Below are 19,085 nucleotides of genomic sequence, written 5' to 3'. Positions count from 1 at the left end.
CATGTGACTGATAAAATGTGTTTGAATAGAGACAAACTTTCTCCCTGTCTAATTTAAAACCACCAGAGCATCCTGAATTTTATAGCAAGGGTTCAGGTTTCTGAAACGTCAGTATTGTGAAGTATTGTGATGCTATCCCAATTCCAGAAAAGCTCTTGTGCTTGTGGGAATCTTATTTTGATTTAATTTATGTATTTAAATGAAAGATAATTTGTAAGCTTCTCCTCTTCATTGCAAAGGAGAAAATATGAAAGGCCCAGGAGAATTCTCAGATGTGTTTCTTAAAGCCTCTTCATGATTGGTTTAGGGTTTTGTTCAGTGCCAATATATGAGTTTTTCACTGAAGTGTTCAAGTACTGTCAATTGCAGAGCAACCCTAGTCTCACCTTTTTCCAAAGTTCACCAGTGTTTCATTCTATGATTTAACTTTGGACTCATTAATTCTGCAGAAATAAATTAATAGTAATCAAATTTGCATACTTCCCTCTCTCTACTGATAGAGCAGATTCCTGCCTAAGGTGAGCATCTCTATTAGGAGTGCCATCACAAGTACTTTAAATCAGTTTATGTCAGATCAAAATCAGGCAAATTATATGCCTGTGTTAACATTGAAAATCTTCTAGTTAAGGAGTGGGCCCAGTCCATAGCAAACTGCAAAATGAGGATCTGCATTTGGGTAGCAACAAGGATGCCTACCTGGTCTGGAAAATGATTTAACAACTTTAGCACAGGACAGAACTCAGGAGATCTCAGGGTTACTAGCTTGTACAGAGATGTGTGCTAGGTCTATAGATGTAACTTGGTCAACTTGTTATTGAATATCTGTGTTCTGAACTGAACATTGTGGCTGTAGATGCATGGAATATGCACTGCTACACATTCACCTGAGTGCACATGTGGACTTGCATAGCCCAAGTGCTGTACTCTTTGAAAAACTACAGACTTTTCTGCCTAGGTGAGTAAAGGGTGCTGATAAGGTTCTGAAAGGGTGCCTAGACGTGCAAATGATTTTACACAGGAGAATGCAATAAAGGTAGAAAATGCAGAGTTCCTTAAAATATCCTGCATTGCTGAGCTAGCAAGACACTTGTTTCATGATAAAACAAATACTGTATTGCACAGCTTAATCTTCTTTCTGTGGCAGAAGCAGTGTTTTGAAATTTAATTAACTTCATGTGGCACTGTAGAAATGGATGGCAAATCATTAATGAATGCCATTTCAGTCACCTTGTGATGTTGTAATTCTCTGTGTTTTGCTGTACTAATTAGGTCTGACTTCAGTGGGAAGCATTTCAAGAGCAAGGAACAAATTATTACTGAGTCTCTGGTCACCACTGGGGACATGAAGTAATTTCAGTGCTTAATAACCTCAGTGATTTTGGGTGCCATTGACTTAACATCAAAGCAGGAGAGGGAGGATCTCACATTTCGTCGGTGCTGTTGTAAGGTGGTTTTTGGGCTCAGCAAGTCCACAACTTAGCCTTCAGCTGAAAGAGCTTCAGAAACCAGAAACTGCTCTTGCCTCACAGTTCACATTTAATGACTTAATTGCTCTTATTTACACATTTCCCCACCAGCTAGGCCTTTTTGGCAAACAGGTGGGTATTTCCTTCCTTTGGATCTGGGGCTCCTCCTGTGAGCACAGAGAGAGCTGTGGCTGCAAGGGGCGTGGGACAGGCCCCTGGCTCCGATCCCTCCCAGCTTCCCAAAGTATGGAAACAGCTCAGGGAGCAGACGCTTTCTCCAGAAGAGTGCTGCAAAACCCTCTGTGCAGAAAACACAAACACTGTTAACCAGAGGCAATGGTATCCCTTTGCCCATTTATTGGACTTAGGTTATTTTGGTGTTGTACAGCACTGAAAGAGAGCTGGAGCATTTCAGTGCTCCAAGAGTGAGCTGCTTGCATGTGAAGGTGGGAGAGGGTGCCTGGAGGCTCCTGTCCCATGGCATGGTTTTGACTGACTCACAAAGAAAATAGATGGATCAAAAACAGTAACTGGGAAGAGCATGGGCTCTGAGGCACTGTCAGTGTGACAGACCGGTGCCATGTTTTTTGGGGAAAGTGTGTGAACTCCTTCCCTTTATATTAGTGTGAATTATGATTCCCGATCATCACTGCTTCTAACATAAACAGTTTCTAATATAAACCATTCATGCTGGTTTATCACAGACAGCCTGTGTGGCATGGAAAATTTCAGTCGTTACATCATATTTCCCCAGAGAGCTGCAGCAGTGATTGAAATGATTTTGTGATGGTTGAAATAATGCTGAGGTAAAAGCTGAGATGGAGATATTACACTTCAAAAATAACAAACATGAAGTAGATGCAAAGCTGGCTTTCCCACAATGTTCCCAGACTCTATTTATGGGCTGTCAGGATTGATAAAACTTCAGACTTGTCTATTAGATGCACTTATAGCTTCTGTGGCTCACCTAGTGTCCATCTCAGCCTTGCATAAAACTTTTTTGGGGGAAGGATAAGAGAACCTGTGGTAAGGTACGAGACAGTTTATGGTTAAAGAATCATAATTTAAATTTCAGTTAATGATACCCTATTGTGATGCTTAGTAATCTGACAAGGAATACACAATGCAATGTATAAGAAAATATGTGGATATCTCTATTAACTAGTATTAATTAACGTATTAACCTACTAGGTGACTAGTTAACTATACGGCTGCTGCTCCTTAGAATTTTTTCCTTAAGAAAATTGTCAATAATAATAAAAAAAATCTCAGTCAAAACTGCATGTAGTCTCCTTTTTTGTCAAATTCAAGATATATAACCACATCAAATTTATTTACTGAATTCATTCTTCTTGTAATAGCATATAACATCTGTCCTTGAAATGGCTCTACAGACTGCTGAAGGACCACGCAATATTCTAATTTCTCTCATGCTTGAATACAAAGGATGTATTTGTCAAATGACTATGTGCATAACTCTCTGCAGTATTTCTTTGCTGTTATACCTGAAAGAAAGAACAAACAGAAGCATTTATTATCTATCAGAAAGCATATGTAGAGTGGGTTATTTCCTAGTAGGAATCTGTTTGCCTTGCTTTGAAATTGTTAGTTAAATTCTAGAGTCAGTTTTGTTATTCGGGTGGTTCAAGGTTTGCTGATGGCTTCTAGGTGCTATAGGCGGGTTCACTTAGCAGTAACACACACCAAAACCAATAGGCTTGCCTTGCCTTGCTTTTGAAGAGGAAGAGGCACTAATTATAGTTCTGTTATTTGTTGCAGCTGCAGAAGCTGAAACGTTCGCTCTCCTTCAAGACCAAAAGCTTGCGGAGTAAAAGTGCAGACAATTTCTTCCAGAGGACTAACAGTGATGTGAAACTGCAAGTGGACTTGATGCCTGAGGTGAGCACGAGCACAGGGCAGCTCCCCAGCTCAGACAGCCAGGCATCCTCCCCCGCCAGAGCCCAGCAGCTGCCAGAAAACAAGGCTCACATCTTCCAGGAGCACATCTTCAAAAAACCCACCTTCTGTGATGTCTGCAACCACATGATTGTTGGTAAGAAACAATTTTGCATTTTGGTAAGAAACAAATTTGCATGAACTCTGTGTGGGCATCCATGTTGGAACATGCAAGGTGACCTTTCCATAATGCTCAGATGTCTAGTTGAGTGTACTCACACAAAAAGGATCTGTGTTCATGCCACATCTGCTAAACTAATATAAACCGTACATTCACTTACAGTTCTCTTCTCTTGGTGGCATATACACTTTTCATAAATAACAGGTGAGGGTTTCTGCTACAGTTAAATTCTATGCTCATCCAGGTTACACTGAGCACTAAGCCCAAGTCTTGTTGCACTTTATACTAGAAACAGCAGAATTTGTTCTTCTCTACAGTGGTAATTATAACTCTCTTGCTCTTTGTGACTGTCCCCAGCCCTGTAGTGCCCCAGTTTCCATTTACTGGGGTGATAGTAGCATCTGCTGGGTGGCTGGGTGGTGGGTAGGCTCCAAGCTACTTGTATGTGTTGGTTCTCTAGGACACGTGTTGTAGCAAACCAGGTCAACAGATAAATAACATTTGAATTCACACTGCAGAATTCCTTGAGATTGTTGACTTAAGTCTCTCTCTTCTACCTGTCTCTGGTACTCAAAAAGCCCCATACAAACACTGTACCTTTAAAGGGTCTCCCTTTCTCTTCTCTGAAACTGAGCATGGAACTATACAGGAAGAGGTCAGGAAAGAAGTGGTGACAAGTGGCTAGAGGTGTAGAAAGTGCATGGTGACCACCGTGGGAAGCTATAGGAGCTGCTATTCAAAAGTGTGGTCCTACAAATGCACATCTCTGTGGCTAGCTTGGTATGTACATGATTTGGTCTTCTTGCTGTTTATCATCTAGTTGTCCCAGCAAAGTAGATAAATAAATTCAGTGGCAGTGTACCAGTGTAAGAGTGATAGAATTTCAATGTTTTTAGGCAGTAAATGGAGTGAAAGACTTGAAACACTGGTTTAGCTTCATGTAGAGGTAGTACAAATCTTTAAGTACAAACTATTGCCTGTAATTTTTCTAGCTTACTGTAAGAAGCTAGAAACTAGCTTACTGGAAGAAGCTGTCCCTTGGTGTGGAAGTCACTGCCTTTCGTAAAAAAGTATGGTAAATTCTTGAAATATGCTGATAGATTGCTTGGCCTTTCTCAAAGGAGGGGGTATTCTTTTCCACATGAGAGTGCTCAGTGTCATCTCCCCCTGCACACATACGCATTTGTGTGGACAGCTATTATTCTTTGGAAAAGGCAGCTGTCTGCAGAATGTTAAATCCAATGCAAGACAATACTGCTTCTGAAAATTACAGGATTAAATGCATGAGTCTTGATTTCATCCCCTCTGTACCACAACTCTACTGAATACAGGGAAATAGAGGAGTTTCGATTCCATATACATGGTCTTATTTTCCAGCCTCTTAAGGTTTCTTGTACTTTAAGGGGCAGAACAAGTCTAAGAGAAAAGTATTAGGGAATTTCGTAGTCCAGAGGTTGAAGGGAAGTCTGGAAGATAGGCAGATGAAATGTACTTCTTGTATGGAAGCAGGCCCAGAACTTGTCTCTTTTTGTAATGTGGATGGATGTTCTATTGTAGCTCAGTTTCACAAATGTATACTACAAATGTAAGTGCTCGTTTCTGGCAGCTTCTCATAAAAGTTGTATGGAGATTAGTATGATCACAAATCTGTATGAGTCAGCAACACTATTCCAAAACACTGCTGTTCAAGACAGATTATTACTGGCAGCAAACTTTGCAGAGAGCAACTCCAGTTCATAAACACCCGTGCCCTTCTCCCTTGCTAGGCTGCATCCTGCCTGGGAAAGGAAAGTCCTGAAGTATGACTATAAGCTTCAAAACATCAGCTTTAACCCCACCTGCTTTCTGAATTTTTCCTTTTCTTTTATATCCTCTGAGGGTTTCCCTTTTCTATTCTGTATCATAGCCTCTTAATTAAAAAAAAGAAACCTTTCATAATTGCTGAAGAAGCTAACACGATCTATTTTTGTCTGGCGGCAGGCTGAGTCAGGCGAATTGCTCTGACCTCCCCCAGCACATCTTCAGTTGGAGGTATAGCAGAGCAGAGACGTTGTTAAGAATTTTACATTATAATGCACTAGTCTGGGTGCCCTTATTCTCATAGACAAAAGTCTACTCTATTAACATGATCCTCTGTCTTTGACCCTTACCACAGTGCATGTTTTCACTGTATGATATTTTAAGCAGCATGGGAGATCTGGGTGTTACTGTTTGTAGCTCAATTAATCCACGTAAATTGTGCAGCCGTTGGTCATGGGGATGGTGAAGCAAAGCAGGCAGCTTTTCAGGAAATCATGTCAAGCCTGCTCCCAAGGCAAACTGGAAAAAGAAAAGAAAGAGGAAAAAGAAAAAAAAAAAAAAAAAAAAAAAAAACTCTGCAGGGGCTCTGAATTTGTGCTTGCAACTGGGAACCTATTAGTTCCCTTGATTTGCATTTTTATGGGCAGTGACAGTTGAGAGTAATGAGTCTATGGCTCTAAATTCCTTATTCATGAGAGTAAAGGCAAAGGCTAGATACATGTTTTGAAGACTGGGGGAAAGAGTCCAGGAAAATCCCAGCTTGACTTTAGATGGTTTGAATTTTACCACCAAGAATGATTCCAGGTTCACCTTAAATGGTTCTCCAATCTATGAAATGAGCAGCTCTGTTTGGTGCAGGGCAGCATGATGAACTGTGCATAGCACGAACACGCAGTACACGCTTCGGTCTCTGGCCTGGCAGAGCCTGTCTGTAGCTTCAGCATGAACAGAACACTGGGAGTGGAGGCAGCAGGATCCCTGTGTTGTTCTTTTCAGTGACAGCAAAATTAAAGCAAAGGAGCATGAAACATTATCTTCCTACAAAAAATATGTGCATCATCTCTCCTTGATCGTTAGGCACCATGAGCCAAATTTTGCCTTTGGGATGCAGCACGTGCACCTGTTTGTTCATTTGACAGAAGTACAGTTAGAAGATAAAAGCCAAATGCATATAATTGGTTTCAGCGTTCAGATAAAGATGTTTACAAGGATGACTATAATGCAAATTTACTCACTCAAATGCTTTTCATGCATCCCAGAGCGTATAGCAACATATTCAAAAGAAACTCTTGTCTATTGGTTTACTTTCAATGAAGAAAAAGCAATATTGATAGTGTATTTATACCTCGCATTAAAGATGGGAGTCACTGTGTTCCTACTAACTGTACTAGACTGGGGCTAAATCTCCAGCTCTGTAAACGGAAGGAAAATTTGACATAGAAGCAGTAATTTTCTGCCTAATGAAATACGGGAGACTATTTCAAATACAAGGCAGCTCTGTAAAGTGCACAGAACATCCATTTGAAATTAATGGAGTCTTTGTGCAGCATCAAATACCATGATAAAATCTTCACTTTTAATACTGAAGTCAACAGTAATAGTTCACGTAATTTCAGAGCAAATCAATAGTGTGTTGGAGCAGGGCTCTGTATTCTGTTCTGCCACTCACTCTTTCACCACTCTGAATTCATCCTCTTCTGCCACTGTGAGCTCCAGGTGCTGTTTGGTTTAGGAGTGAGGATTCAGCTCCATGATGGGTTACATAATTTCCTACTATGAACATTCCCTCACAGTACAACTCTTAGAAACTGATTGCTGTTCTTGCTCTTAGTTTTAATTAATGTCAGTTCTATTTTAATATCTAAGCCCAACAAGGGAAAATTTTGAAAACCAAAGTATCTAAGGTAATGTATTGCTCGATCATCATTTAGAAGATGCTGGTTTGTTTATTTTAGATTACTGAAAAGAAAATGAAGAAAACTCAGATGTTTTGGCCTGGTGTTATCTACAATCTTCTGTGTTTAGCAAGATTGTGGTGAGCTCTGGCAATGTCCAATACAGGGAGGGAAAGCTGTCTGGCACTAGCAAAGAGAGAAACCATTAAATTAATATTGCATCAAGTTACAGGCTTTAACTATGCTGATCAGAAGGAAGTTCTTCCTCTTCTTCAGTCTCTGGTGTGTCATTGGTCATCTCTGTGGTACTTTGCTCTGTAAGAAAACATGATGTCAATACTCTACTCTTGAAAAACATTGTGTATTTAAAAAAAAATCTCCATCTGTAGACTTCTCAACATTTTATCATTTGCAGTTCATTTCCTGTGCTGACTCGTATGGAAAAAATTTATTTCCCACACATTCCAAGCATATTACATGCAATTAATGTACTTCCATCTAAGTCAAATATAAGTAGTGTAGCAAAAAAAGTAAGTCACTTTGCTTTCAAAAATAGCTGACTTGAAAGTTGATTTTTTTTAAACTGCGTTTTAAGGGAATAGGTAGTCATTTATAACATTACTCTATGTTTCTTGGTGTTTCTGAGGTGTACCTAGCAATGTGATTGCCCACAATCTGCAGCCAACATACGGTTGAATTTAATCTGAAACTTCAACAGGACAGTCAAGCCTGTGGCCTAGGTACCTGAGATTTGTGCATTTATAGTTGGCCTCAGGGCAATCGCGTTTCTGATTTGGATGCAGGTTCTCCAGATCTTTGCAGTCCTTTTGCAGGTAAATTGTTCAGTACCTCCTCTCTCGCAGAACTAGCTCAGTTGCAGACAGAAACCTGTAAAAAAAAAAAAAAAACACAGATAAAAATTAATAACAACTCCAAAAACTAGCACAGCTTACTTTAGTCTACTAATAGTACACTTAAACAGTGAAATTGTGCTGTCTCTTCAGTACTGATTCACTCCTACCTCCGTCTGTTCTGGTTTAGCCAGTGTTTTTGGAACTCCAGCCATCCATCCAAGAGCCATGAATAATTCCTTCTGGACACATCTTTTAAAAACAGCCTGTGTTTCTTTAATCCACTGTGCTGCTGTGGCTTTTGGAACTTTCAGCTATCTTCTCCCCTCAAAGTGGTAATGCAACTTCCTCCATAAAGCTGGGCTCAACACTGATAAAGTGACCTCAGCTTTTCAAATGCAAGAGATTTAAAAAAAAAAAAAAAAAAGAGTTCTAGTTTGCAGCTATGGTCCCCTATTTTTTTTGTCACTAAATCTGTACCTCTTCTTCCAGTATATCAGTAACTGCAACTAATAAGTGATGGAAAAACTCCACAGTTTGAGAAAGTGTTTATCTAACCTTAATTTATGTGTTGTGGTTTTTTTTATTATTATTAAATATAGCAGAATTTCACATATCAGTCAGTGATTTCTGCCTCCAGTCTGACCAGCTCCTTCATAAAGAGTATTCTTGACATTTTGTTTTAAGCTTGCTGATTCAGTGCTTCAAGTAGATACTCTGGTTTGATCCAATCCTGCCTTTATGCAGCTTTATGCAGGTAGACAAGGATGCTATAAACAGTCACAGATTGATCACCACTGCTTGACATCTATCACAAAATGAAACTGTGTTTTCAAGCAGTGGTAGTTTGGAAAGCTCCCCCAGAACTTTTTTTTTTTTTTTTTTTTAAGGTAATTTTATTTTCTGAAAGTTTTCTTGCAGGCTAAAGGAAAAAATGTTATTCATTCAGTGTTCATTCTGCCCTTCCCTCCTCCCAGACACTCTGACATCTGCCAGCCCAGATGAACTCAGGAAGGTAAATACATGTTGCCGCCGCAACAACACAGGAGTTGTCCCCCATGGAAAAGGGTGAAGAGCTGCCAATGAGGAGGAGATGCCTCTGGAGCAGCTTGTGGATGAAGCTTTGTGACCAACTGGACTTGTGCAGTCACAGTTGAGCCTTCCTAGGTCCATTTTCCAGATGATAGTGTGTTATGGTATAGTATTGTGTCTATGATTATTGTTTATTACTAATGCAAGTGGGCAACAGGTTTCCCTATGGAAAGAGGTTTTCTGAAAAGTCTGAATCCAGCCTCTTTTGGTTTTGATTGTGAGGGAAAAGAGTAGTTGTGTAACCTCGTTAATGACTACTACCAGGTGTCAATCCATATATTATTTAAATGGCCTAAGTCATTGTCTTTCCTCCTTCGCTCTAGTAAAGCTAGAGGGAGAATTAGCTTCTCATTTCAATTGACTCAGAATGGATCTGGGCACCTAAATCCTCTAGTACTTTTGAGCATCACTGAGCAAGTGAAGATTACTTCAGTCCCCTCTGACCTGCTGTGCAAGAGTTTAAAAGAAACACTGTGTTGTTTTTGTTGTGTTTATTTATTTTTTAACACACATTTGCAAAAAAAAAAAAAAAAAGCAAAATAATGATCTTAACATATCTACTAGCTTGATACTGAACCAAGCTTCTCCTATGATTTCTTTCTTGAGTTAATAATTCTCCATAAGCATAGATCTTCTCAGGAAGAGCCTTCTAACAAGAGCTAACCAAAATCCTGCTGGAAATAGGAAGTTAAGTGATACATTAATCAATTTATGCAGCATGCAGTTAACTGCTAGTTATATACTAGTCAGGTATAGACAATGTCATCTGGACTCTGTAAAATTTCCAGAAAATGGATAATTTGTATAGCAAAATAAATAGGTGTGGATGAAAAGGTGGAAAGAGAAGTAGACATGCATACAGTATATGTAGTATAGATATGTTCCATGGGTACCTCTACTATTTCTTCTAAATGTGACAAAAAACATCCTATTTGTGCAGCCCCACATTTGTGAAGTAGGTACAAGAAGGCCATACATTATACATGTGTTAAATTAGTTGTTGTTTTTTGTTTGTTTGTTTGTTTGTTTGTAATAGTTAAACATACTTTAAAGCAAACATTGAAAAGGAAATATTTACCCTGTTTATCCTCTGGGAGGGCTTCCTCCTCTGAGATGAGGCAGGAATGTTATCAGTAAATTGGATAATCAGGAACAGCTTAGCCGAGAAAAGAGGGTGGAAATATATTTTAAATTCAAATTTGTCCTTGAACAGCATCAAGCATGTTTCACATTTGTTCCTAGATAATTTTCAAGCTCACTGTAATTTTTGTAAAATTGCTATTAATATGAAATTGCAGTTAATGCTTAGTGAAAAGAGACATTAAAGATGTTGACCAACATTTGCTGCCTAACTCGATGGAAAACAAAAACATTTCCAGTACGTCTACAATCAGTATTTCAAAGTTATATTAACCTAGATGATTATGACCCAAAACTACATTGAAAGACACCGATGTAGCTGAAGTAATGCTTATCTTAGGTCCCTGTGACTGCTCTGTGCTGGCCAATGCTCCTGAGATCAGCCCTAGAGAGGAACGTAATGGTAGACTTAGATTTTTTTAAAGACCCGGGAATGAAGAAGAATATTTTTTTTTTTTTATGTCCTTCTATGTACTTTTTCTGAGCTCATGTGAGACATCAGGTGTTTTCAGATAAGCAAATTAGATACATTTTCTTTGAAACAAACCTTCTAGTAAAAACATGTTTTCTACATAGGCTTTGTCGACCAGAGTATCACTATTACGTGGATAGCACATTGTCATATAGCTGACAAAAGCATCATCTAGAAGGGAAATTATTAAGAGCTCCACCTTACTAGAAGTTGCAAAAATATATAAAATGAGGCAATTGTCAGAAATGTTTTTTCAAGTAGGGCATTGCCATCATGTAGAATAAAATGCCTGCGCACCATTGCTTGTTGCTGTCCTTAATATAGAAGGATGTCTCAGAGAACAGTGATTCTTGTGGTTCGTATGAAGCATTGATTGCTGAGACTTATCACTTCTCCCAGACGCTTTCTGCTTTTGTAATATGAATGCAAGTAAATGCAAGTTAAGTAGTTATCTACTCTAAATTGCATAAAATTTAATTTTCCAGGTTATATAGAATCTGTAACTTTTCCTCTTTGACATAAGTTTATATTATGTGATGAAGGGTTCTGCATGCACACAGATCCCCTCTTTTTCTTCTGAAGTTCTGAAGACATGTTCTGCACTTGGAAACTGTGGTTACATTATAGTTTCCTTTAAAACATGCAAGTAATGATTTTGAAAATCTTGGAATATTTGTTCTTAATAAAAGGGATGGAAGCATGTGTCTTCCTCCCTTGAAAACAATTCCACTTTCCCAGCCAAGAGTGGAAATGGGTTATGGCTGGCATGATCTCTGAGTCATTGTGAACTACAAAGCCATAGTCAGTATTTCCCTGATTGGCTTCATTGGTGTAGCATTACACATTAATGGGGGTTGTGTACTGATGAGGGAATGAGTATTTGCAATGCTAATATAGCTTGCTTTTCAAGCTGCAACTCTCAGAAGTGTAGCAGGCTTTACAATCCCTGTGGCATATGAAACTTTCCAGGAAGACTCTGTACTGCCCCAGGTCTTTTTCTTAAACCTGAGGACAAAGTAGTGTCATAAAGTGACACATTGTCTACCTCTCTAAATGCAGGCACAACATATTAGCATCATCAGAGGTTCATCTGCACATCTATTTACAGCTGTATGTTAAGATGTTGTCTGTCTTGTAATGTTTGTTATAGCTAATAAACATGGAGAAGTTACACCAAAGATCTGTTTTTCTAAACCTAGTCCCTCAACTCAGCAGAGCATACAAATCCATTTTCCATTAATAATCTAAGGATAGGACAAACAATCTCTGAGTACAACAAATCTTAAATATCACCAGAAGGGAAGACACGGGATGGTTTCTCTTGAAGAGCAGCAGATGAGCAACAACCTCTGACAAGCAGTTTTTTCCATAACAAGCTGATGAAATGCTCAGCAGAGTGTATTGCTTAATGGTGTTCTCTAAGGGCAACAAACTCTTTGTTAGCTGAAACAGATTTTTCTGAAGAGCAACAGAAAATTCAGCACTTTGATGGAATGTGAGTGCATTTCTCACAGATGCTCTTTCAAAATGCCTCATCTGTAAAATTGAGCCTGTTGCTTAATGAAAGAATCAGAAATCATGCTGGCCCTCTGTACCTCTTATAGGCAAGGCAGCATAAATGCCAACATAGAGAGGATAGTGGGTTATACTGAAGAACTATGTTCATTCCTGCAGTGATGCTGCTTACACTTGACCACCCCTGGCCAAGGTCCATGGACCTTCCCCAACATTGATCTCCACGTCTGCCTCATCTCAAAGTCATTTCCCTACTTTCAGGATCTTCTCTCTGACCAGAGCCTTCACCTTGTTCTCTCTGAGACCATTTCTTTTCAGAAATCTATCTTCTAGCACCAGCTCTTCTGGAAACCAAGCCTACAGTTTCTCCAGTCTAAGTAGACTATGTACAGAAAGAAGAACAGAACATGATTAGCCTCTTAATTGAGGGGTCTGCCTCATGTCTTTTTATTAGCTGGAGGATTTGAAATGTGCCACATCTGTTTAGTCCAAGTGTTATCAAAATTTCCAAGCAGCCATACCACTTGCAAGGAGCAGGCTCCTTCTTTAGAGTTCAGGAATTCAGTTGTGGACATTCAAACATGTGTATACACAGTTATCTCCTGCCAGTTAGTGTTCACAATTTTAGCTATATTTGCTTATGACAGCTCCATCTCCTAAATCTGAATACATGTATTGACCCAGCTGCCTGTTAGTAAAATCCATCTGTGCCAGTGCAATCTCCTCCCAATACTCCCCCCTCCCCCGCCAAAAAAAAAAAATATATATATATATATATGGCTTCAGAGGCATCCCACCAACAAACAGCTCCTCTTGCATAGAAAATCATTTTGCTAAAAGCAAAGTTGTTTGATGGAATTTACTGGATATTTATTTTTTTTAAGGTTATATCAGAGTACAGGTCAGACAGTTGTAGCTACCTAGACTGTTTATGCCTATAGTTTTCCTTCTCTCTGATGGCGGTAATATAATTATGTGGTCAATACTTTAAATCAGGCTTTTGGACAACAAATGACATTATCATGCTGGTGCAAGCTGTGCATGCAGATGAGAAAAGTTATGACCTAAATTGGTTTGGCTTATTCCTACTTAAATCTAGGGTGAGTTGAGATAATGCAAATCTTTATTAACCCTGGAGATGTTCAGTGATGCATTGAAGCTGTTCCTGGGGATAGGTAAAATCTTAGAAAGCAGTTTGGTAATTTTGGTTTAATTTGTAGGAATCAAGTAAAATTTCAGCTAACTGTCCTTTTTGTTTTTTTGCTTCCCAGACTGACCCCAAGGCAAGTAACACTACTTTGCGTTGCTGAGCTGCAAAAACTTGCATGTAATCATTTGAAAGAAGTTTTATTTTTCTTTTAAACAATAATTAATGCCACATAGAGGTGCACTTGTAAGCGTGCTTTAAACCAGCATTGTAATGAGTCAGGGTCTAAATCTGGTCTCAGGTTGTAGCAGTGAAGGCTGAGATTGCCACTCTGAGCAGATGACAGAAATAGTCAAAAGTGGTTTTATGCCTGACTTCTGTCATTTTGCTGAAATCAGTAACCTTTTCTTGAAATTTGTCAGTTTAAGTTTGTTTTGAAAAAGATTTTTTCTGAAAACTTGCATATGGGTTGAAAAGTTTCATTTGAATGTTTTTCCACATCTAGCATTTCATTTTTTTGCTTTCATAATTGCTGTGGAAAAGGAACTGAAACACCTCATTATACAATATGGTTGTTAAACTCTGTAAAGAAGCAGCATGCCGTGATTAATAGTAAAAATGATTCCCTGAAAACTGGTATAACCATTTTGCTGGGATCAGTTATACCTGCCCAGTTACCTACAGCAGTGCCCTGAGTCATCTCTGATCTCACCACATCCTGCTGTCACCTACACCTGCAGCTTCTGATGAAGTCTTACCCAGCTATGTGTGCATCCAAGGGCAGAAATGGCTTTGGAGAAGAAGCCTGTTTGTGGCCACATCCTGACCATGCAATAGGTGTTAGGCAGAGATGAGTGTAGTTATCCGCTGTCAATCCACCTTCCAGCTTTGCTGCCAGTTACTGTGAAATGGGTAAAAGAGGGGGAGGGAGGAGAATCATGGCCATGGTAAGCCACATGTCATGTGAGGCCCTTTGTTGCAGGCCTGCTAGTCTGTCTGCACTAACAAAGAACAGGAACAATGAGGTTGCGCTGATGAGGGAGTATTCATGCTGCACCACTGAAGAGTCAAAACCCTCAGTAAGTCTGAAAGAGCAGAAGGCCAGAGAGGAGCTGGCTGTTTACATATCAGTTTTGTGGTTTTTTTTAACTAAACCTTTTATAGTCAGATTGCCCTAATCTTCTAGCACATAGCAGCCTCTCATTTCAAGCCCATTAATGATGGATATCTGTAACCAACAAGAAATGTTAAAAATCCATTAACAGAGCAGAGAGAATATTAAATCTCTTTGCTAAGGGCAGGCTGTTCTTTTATTTTATAACTCTTTTCCCACATTTTCAGCAAGCCTAGAGACACATTCTTCATTTTGCAGCGTAGTCTTTGTTCACATACTATTTTTCTTGTTTTCAACTGCTCGATAATGGTATAACCCCTTCAAAAAAAAATCAAGATTTCAGCATATATATGACTGGCAGAAAACAGACTCCACAATCAGTAAGATTGTAAAGTAGGTACGTTTATTCAGCGCTGGGCAGTGTGGGGGGTAGTCCCACCAAAGTCGTGCGCACCTGACACGGCAACTTGCCTTGGTTTTATACAGTAAAGAGTTACATATGCATGAAGTTTCACAATATGCCTGTACATATTCATAACCTGTCCCCGCTTTGTATTAAAATTAATTCCAAGGAGTCATTTCCATAAACTCCTCCCATCTGCGCTTGCACAGTGTATTCTGGTGGTGGTCATCAGGGGTCATGGGGATGAAGATTGATGACTCTTCCTCATCACCACTAGTTGACCTCTTGTCTTTGCGCAGACTCTGTTTCTCCTTGGCTCTTGTCCATCCGCGGGACCTGTTTCTACCAGTTTCTTAAGATAGGTTCACACTCTTATCAAGAGACTGACCTTGGTAAAGGGGCCCAAGGTTTCTTGCTTTAATTAATTTGCACCATCCTCGTTTCATGCTGTCAGCACTCTATCTCTACTTGATAAGATTCCTCTAACTCCCTCTCTGTTTCCCCTTTTCTAAAAGGTAGTAAATTCTTTTCTAAAAGGTTAGCGAGTTATTGTATTCTCCTAACTCCCTCTCTCATATAAGTGGCTTTAAAATATTCATGTGCTTTTTCAAAGAATCTCAAAACAGAAGGAAAAAAAGTTGCAACTGGACATCTCTTCACTTTAGCATAAGAACAGAGGTACAAATGAATTGAGCTTGCCAACATGGGGACCTTTTTTGAAATCTGACTTTAATCATTTTCATCTCAATGAGAGTTACTGTCCACGCTGTATTTGCCAATATTACAAAGACCAAGATCAGCCACCAATCAGCCACCTAGTCTTTCTTTGGGCCACCATACCAGGTTTATTTTCTCTGTATCACCTTGTCCTTCTCAGCGCTCTACAATCTCTGGTGTAGTTCAATATCAACCTTCATAGAGAAGTCCATTCCTATCACCTTTGAGCTATTTTCCTTCTCAGCAAAACAACCCAGCGCAAAGATCTACAAAGAAGTCTTGGAGTGCTATTGCATGTCTACAATAATTGTTATTGAGATATCAGAGTCAGTTTATTTAGAGCAAAGAACATTAGAGACATTGATTAAGTTCGGGTTTTAGAGGACAGGATTTTTTCTTTTGATTAAACAGTTAGCTGTTAGTTTATTTATTATGGTGTTCCTGCACCTTAACTAACATTTAGATGATCAAAAACATAAGACAATATTTTAAGAAATATGGAGGTGGATATTTCCTTTCAGGGGCAGACATTTATAGCAAAGCTGCTGAATATGTGAAAAGAGCATTGCCAAAAGAAACCCTTGCAGCCAATTTTTTCAGTACAGGGCAGTGAATTTCATCCTCTTCTGATCATTAAACATGAAAAATGAGAATCTCTTTTGGACTAGGAGACAGGAAAAGGCTATTTGCCTTTTAAGTAAATCTCATTGGTCCTGTACCACAGTATAAAAAGGCTGTCAGCATTGGAAGTAAAGAAGTTATGAAGTTGATTTGCCAGAGAAATAAAGGCATTTCCTCTTGCTGTTATGTATGATTTGAAACCATGAATTTAGAAAGAACTTTATTTTAGCATGGATATTTTTCTTTTCTGTAACAGCGCTTGAAGGAAAACTTGTCTACTACTGCCTCATTTTTTTCTCAGCACACCGTTTCTAAACAAAACTGTCACTAAGAAGTCGGTTCTAATTTTATGTACCGTTTTGTAGCCTGCCTACATACAAGGCAACTATTTGTGCTATTTAAATATTTGTGCTATTTAAATTGTATATTGTTACAGGGAAACTGAATGGGGTAGGCACTCAAATAGACCCAGACTTCTTAGGGACACATAAACTAAAAATTATTAATTGAACAGGACAGGTACTGCGGCTGGAAATCAAGTTCTGCTCTACAAAATACAAACATACAAGTCACAGCTTGTCCCAGCACCCAATTCAGTTTAGACTGGCACAAGATGAACTCAAGAAAATGGGATGCTCACTCCAACCAGTTGAGCTGTCAGGTCCAGACCTGGCAACTTGGGTGCAAATAGAAGGGTTCCTCTTCTAGATCATACCTGGTGTTGGACCTCTCTGTATAGTATTCTCCTTCCAGAAGAACTACAGGATTAACCTACCTGTAACTCAGCATGTTTTGAACTGACAGATTTAACTATAGAAAAAATACCAACCAGAAGGTAAAACTTTTGAAGTCAATTCCATGCTGCTTTTACTCATGAAAACTTGCCTAAATAAGATTTTTGCCTGCTTTTCTTTATATGCTTTGATCTCTTCATCCTACCCATATGGTATTCATGCATGGAGTGTTTTTGCCAGTGTTCAAATGAGTGTAGACCAACTAGGCAAGTCAAAAGGGAAGGCTACCTGTAAAGTGTGATTTTTTTTTTCTCCTCAAAAAGGAAGATATTTCCTTTTGAATTGACAAAATGGAAATGCCAAGGGCTGCTGTAATCCATTTATCTGTGAACAGTCTAGGAACATTTCACCTCTCCTTAGTGCTTTTTTGAATAATCCATTTGGTCCTGTATTTAGCAGTAGAAAGCGCAATGGGTAAATTGCTAATAGTACTGGTAATTTTATGCAAGAGGAGTATCTGTGTATCAGTTAATACACCTGGCAACACACCATCCAACACTATCACACAGGATTGACATTCAGTGGCTGGTCATTTAGGATGTATAGGTAGCATGGGTTTGGACTCCAATCTGTAGGCCAGCTGGGATTCTGTGTGTTAGCTGGGGCAAGTGATGGAATCACTGTGTCATTTAAGAAGATGAAGCAAGAGGGTGTTATCTAGGGCAGGTAAAGGGGCAATTCCTGAGGTCAGCCAAGGCAAAGTGATGAAGACCAAGGAAGGATGAGCAAAATGATGCCTAGCTTATCCTTATTAACATAATGATTTTGGGGAATCAAGATTTTTAAATTAAAAAGGGCAGGTATCCTGCACAGAAAATGTCATTCTCTGTTTTATCTGCAGCTCTTGTGTTCTGAGGCAGAGTGAGGACAAAGGAGGAGAGTGAGCATTTGTCTCCAGTGGCAGCCAGCTACGGAGAAAGGAAGTAGCCATAGAGGAATTTTTAAAAATAGTCTCCATCCTTTCAGTGTCAGAGCTTTTACACAAAAACAATTAAAAAAATGAAGAAGAGAGCAGGGGGAAGGACATTGCGCAAAGACTAAGAAATGGAAATGGAGTCACAAATGCCATTTCAGGGACTTCTCTTTCTCCATCCAAGGTGACATCCCAGACTCCTCACTGCTACAGTACTAGCCCAGCTTGCTTTAAATTCTCCATTTCCCATGATTTCTGGCACAGAGACAGGTTTCCAGTGACAATTCCAAATGCGCTCAGGGAGAAAGGGGGCAAGGCAATCATTATTTTTATCAGCCTCCCACAGCAGAAGTTGAAGTTCTGTGGAAAATAATTAATTTTAAATGTATTTATTTATGAAAGCTTTAAATCAAAACAATTTCTGATTGGCACATTCATCTCAGCTGGAACAACAAAAAATAGTGGTTGGGTCACAACTGGTCTAGCTGGAGGTGCCAGCCTGTGTCTTTGCCCTTCTTAGTTCTCTCTATCTCTTACTCATATAGACCTGAATCTTTTTACCCTTTCTTCTTCTTTTTTTTTTTTTTTTTTTTTTTTTTTCCCTACTTTAGCATAAGTACCTAATATAGTTGTCTTTATATACTCAGCATGATGTCATGTTGTTACTAAGATTCGAAATTTTCTTTCAGATTTCTTCAGGCTGTAGAGCTCATTCTCCCTTACTAGCTATTAATCTTATGTTGAGTCTAGAAACAACAGGCAAAAAGCATCATCCAGCAGTGCTGCAGCCGTAGCTGTTCTGGCCAAGAGGATGATAAAGGTTCTATTTGCAAGCCTGTGACAAACGCAATTCTCATTTGCATTCCCTAGGATAAATGTCACTTTCCTGAAATGAAGAGTGGTTACTAAATTACTTTAATTGGAGAAACAGGCATAAAGCCTTGGAATCGAATTCTGCCCTTTCCATCTCCTTTATCTCTCTCTGCCTTCAAATGTTTCCATTCACCTGAATTGAGGTGTTCTGATCCCATTAGGACTTCCTCCATAAAAGGCTTAGATTTATGGAAG

At 39.1% G+C, this 19,085-nt stretch overlaps 1 protein-coding gene across 1 annotated transcript in view; it reads left to right on the top strand.

Annotated features, from left to right (window-relative positions):
• The window catches only part of STAC (SH3 and cysteine rich domain), a gene marked incomplete at both ends in the record, with an annotated part of 83,628 nt that overhangs the window by 28,431 nt on the left and 36,112 nt on the right, over nt 1–19,085 (top strand). The window contains one exon of the mRNA XM_084281540.1: nt 3,246–3,519. Coding sequence (XP_084137666.1) covers nt 3,246–3,519 — 274 coding nt within the window. The remainder of the gene's footprint in view (nt 1–3,245; nt 3,520–19,085) is intronic.

This window comes from Netta rufina, assembly GCF_964035555.1.
Source record: "Netta rufina genome assembly, chromosome: 2".
Taxonomy (NCBI): domain Eukaryota; kingdom Metazoa; phylum Chordata; class Aves; order Anseriformes; family Anatidae; genus Netta; species Netta rufina.
The sequence above is the reverse complement of the archived record's forward strand: the minus strand, read 5'-3'. Positions and strand labels throughout refer to the sequence as shown.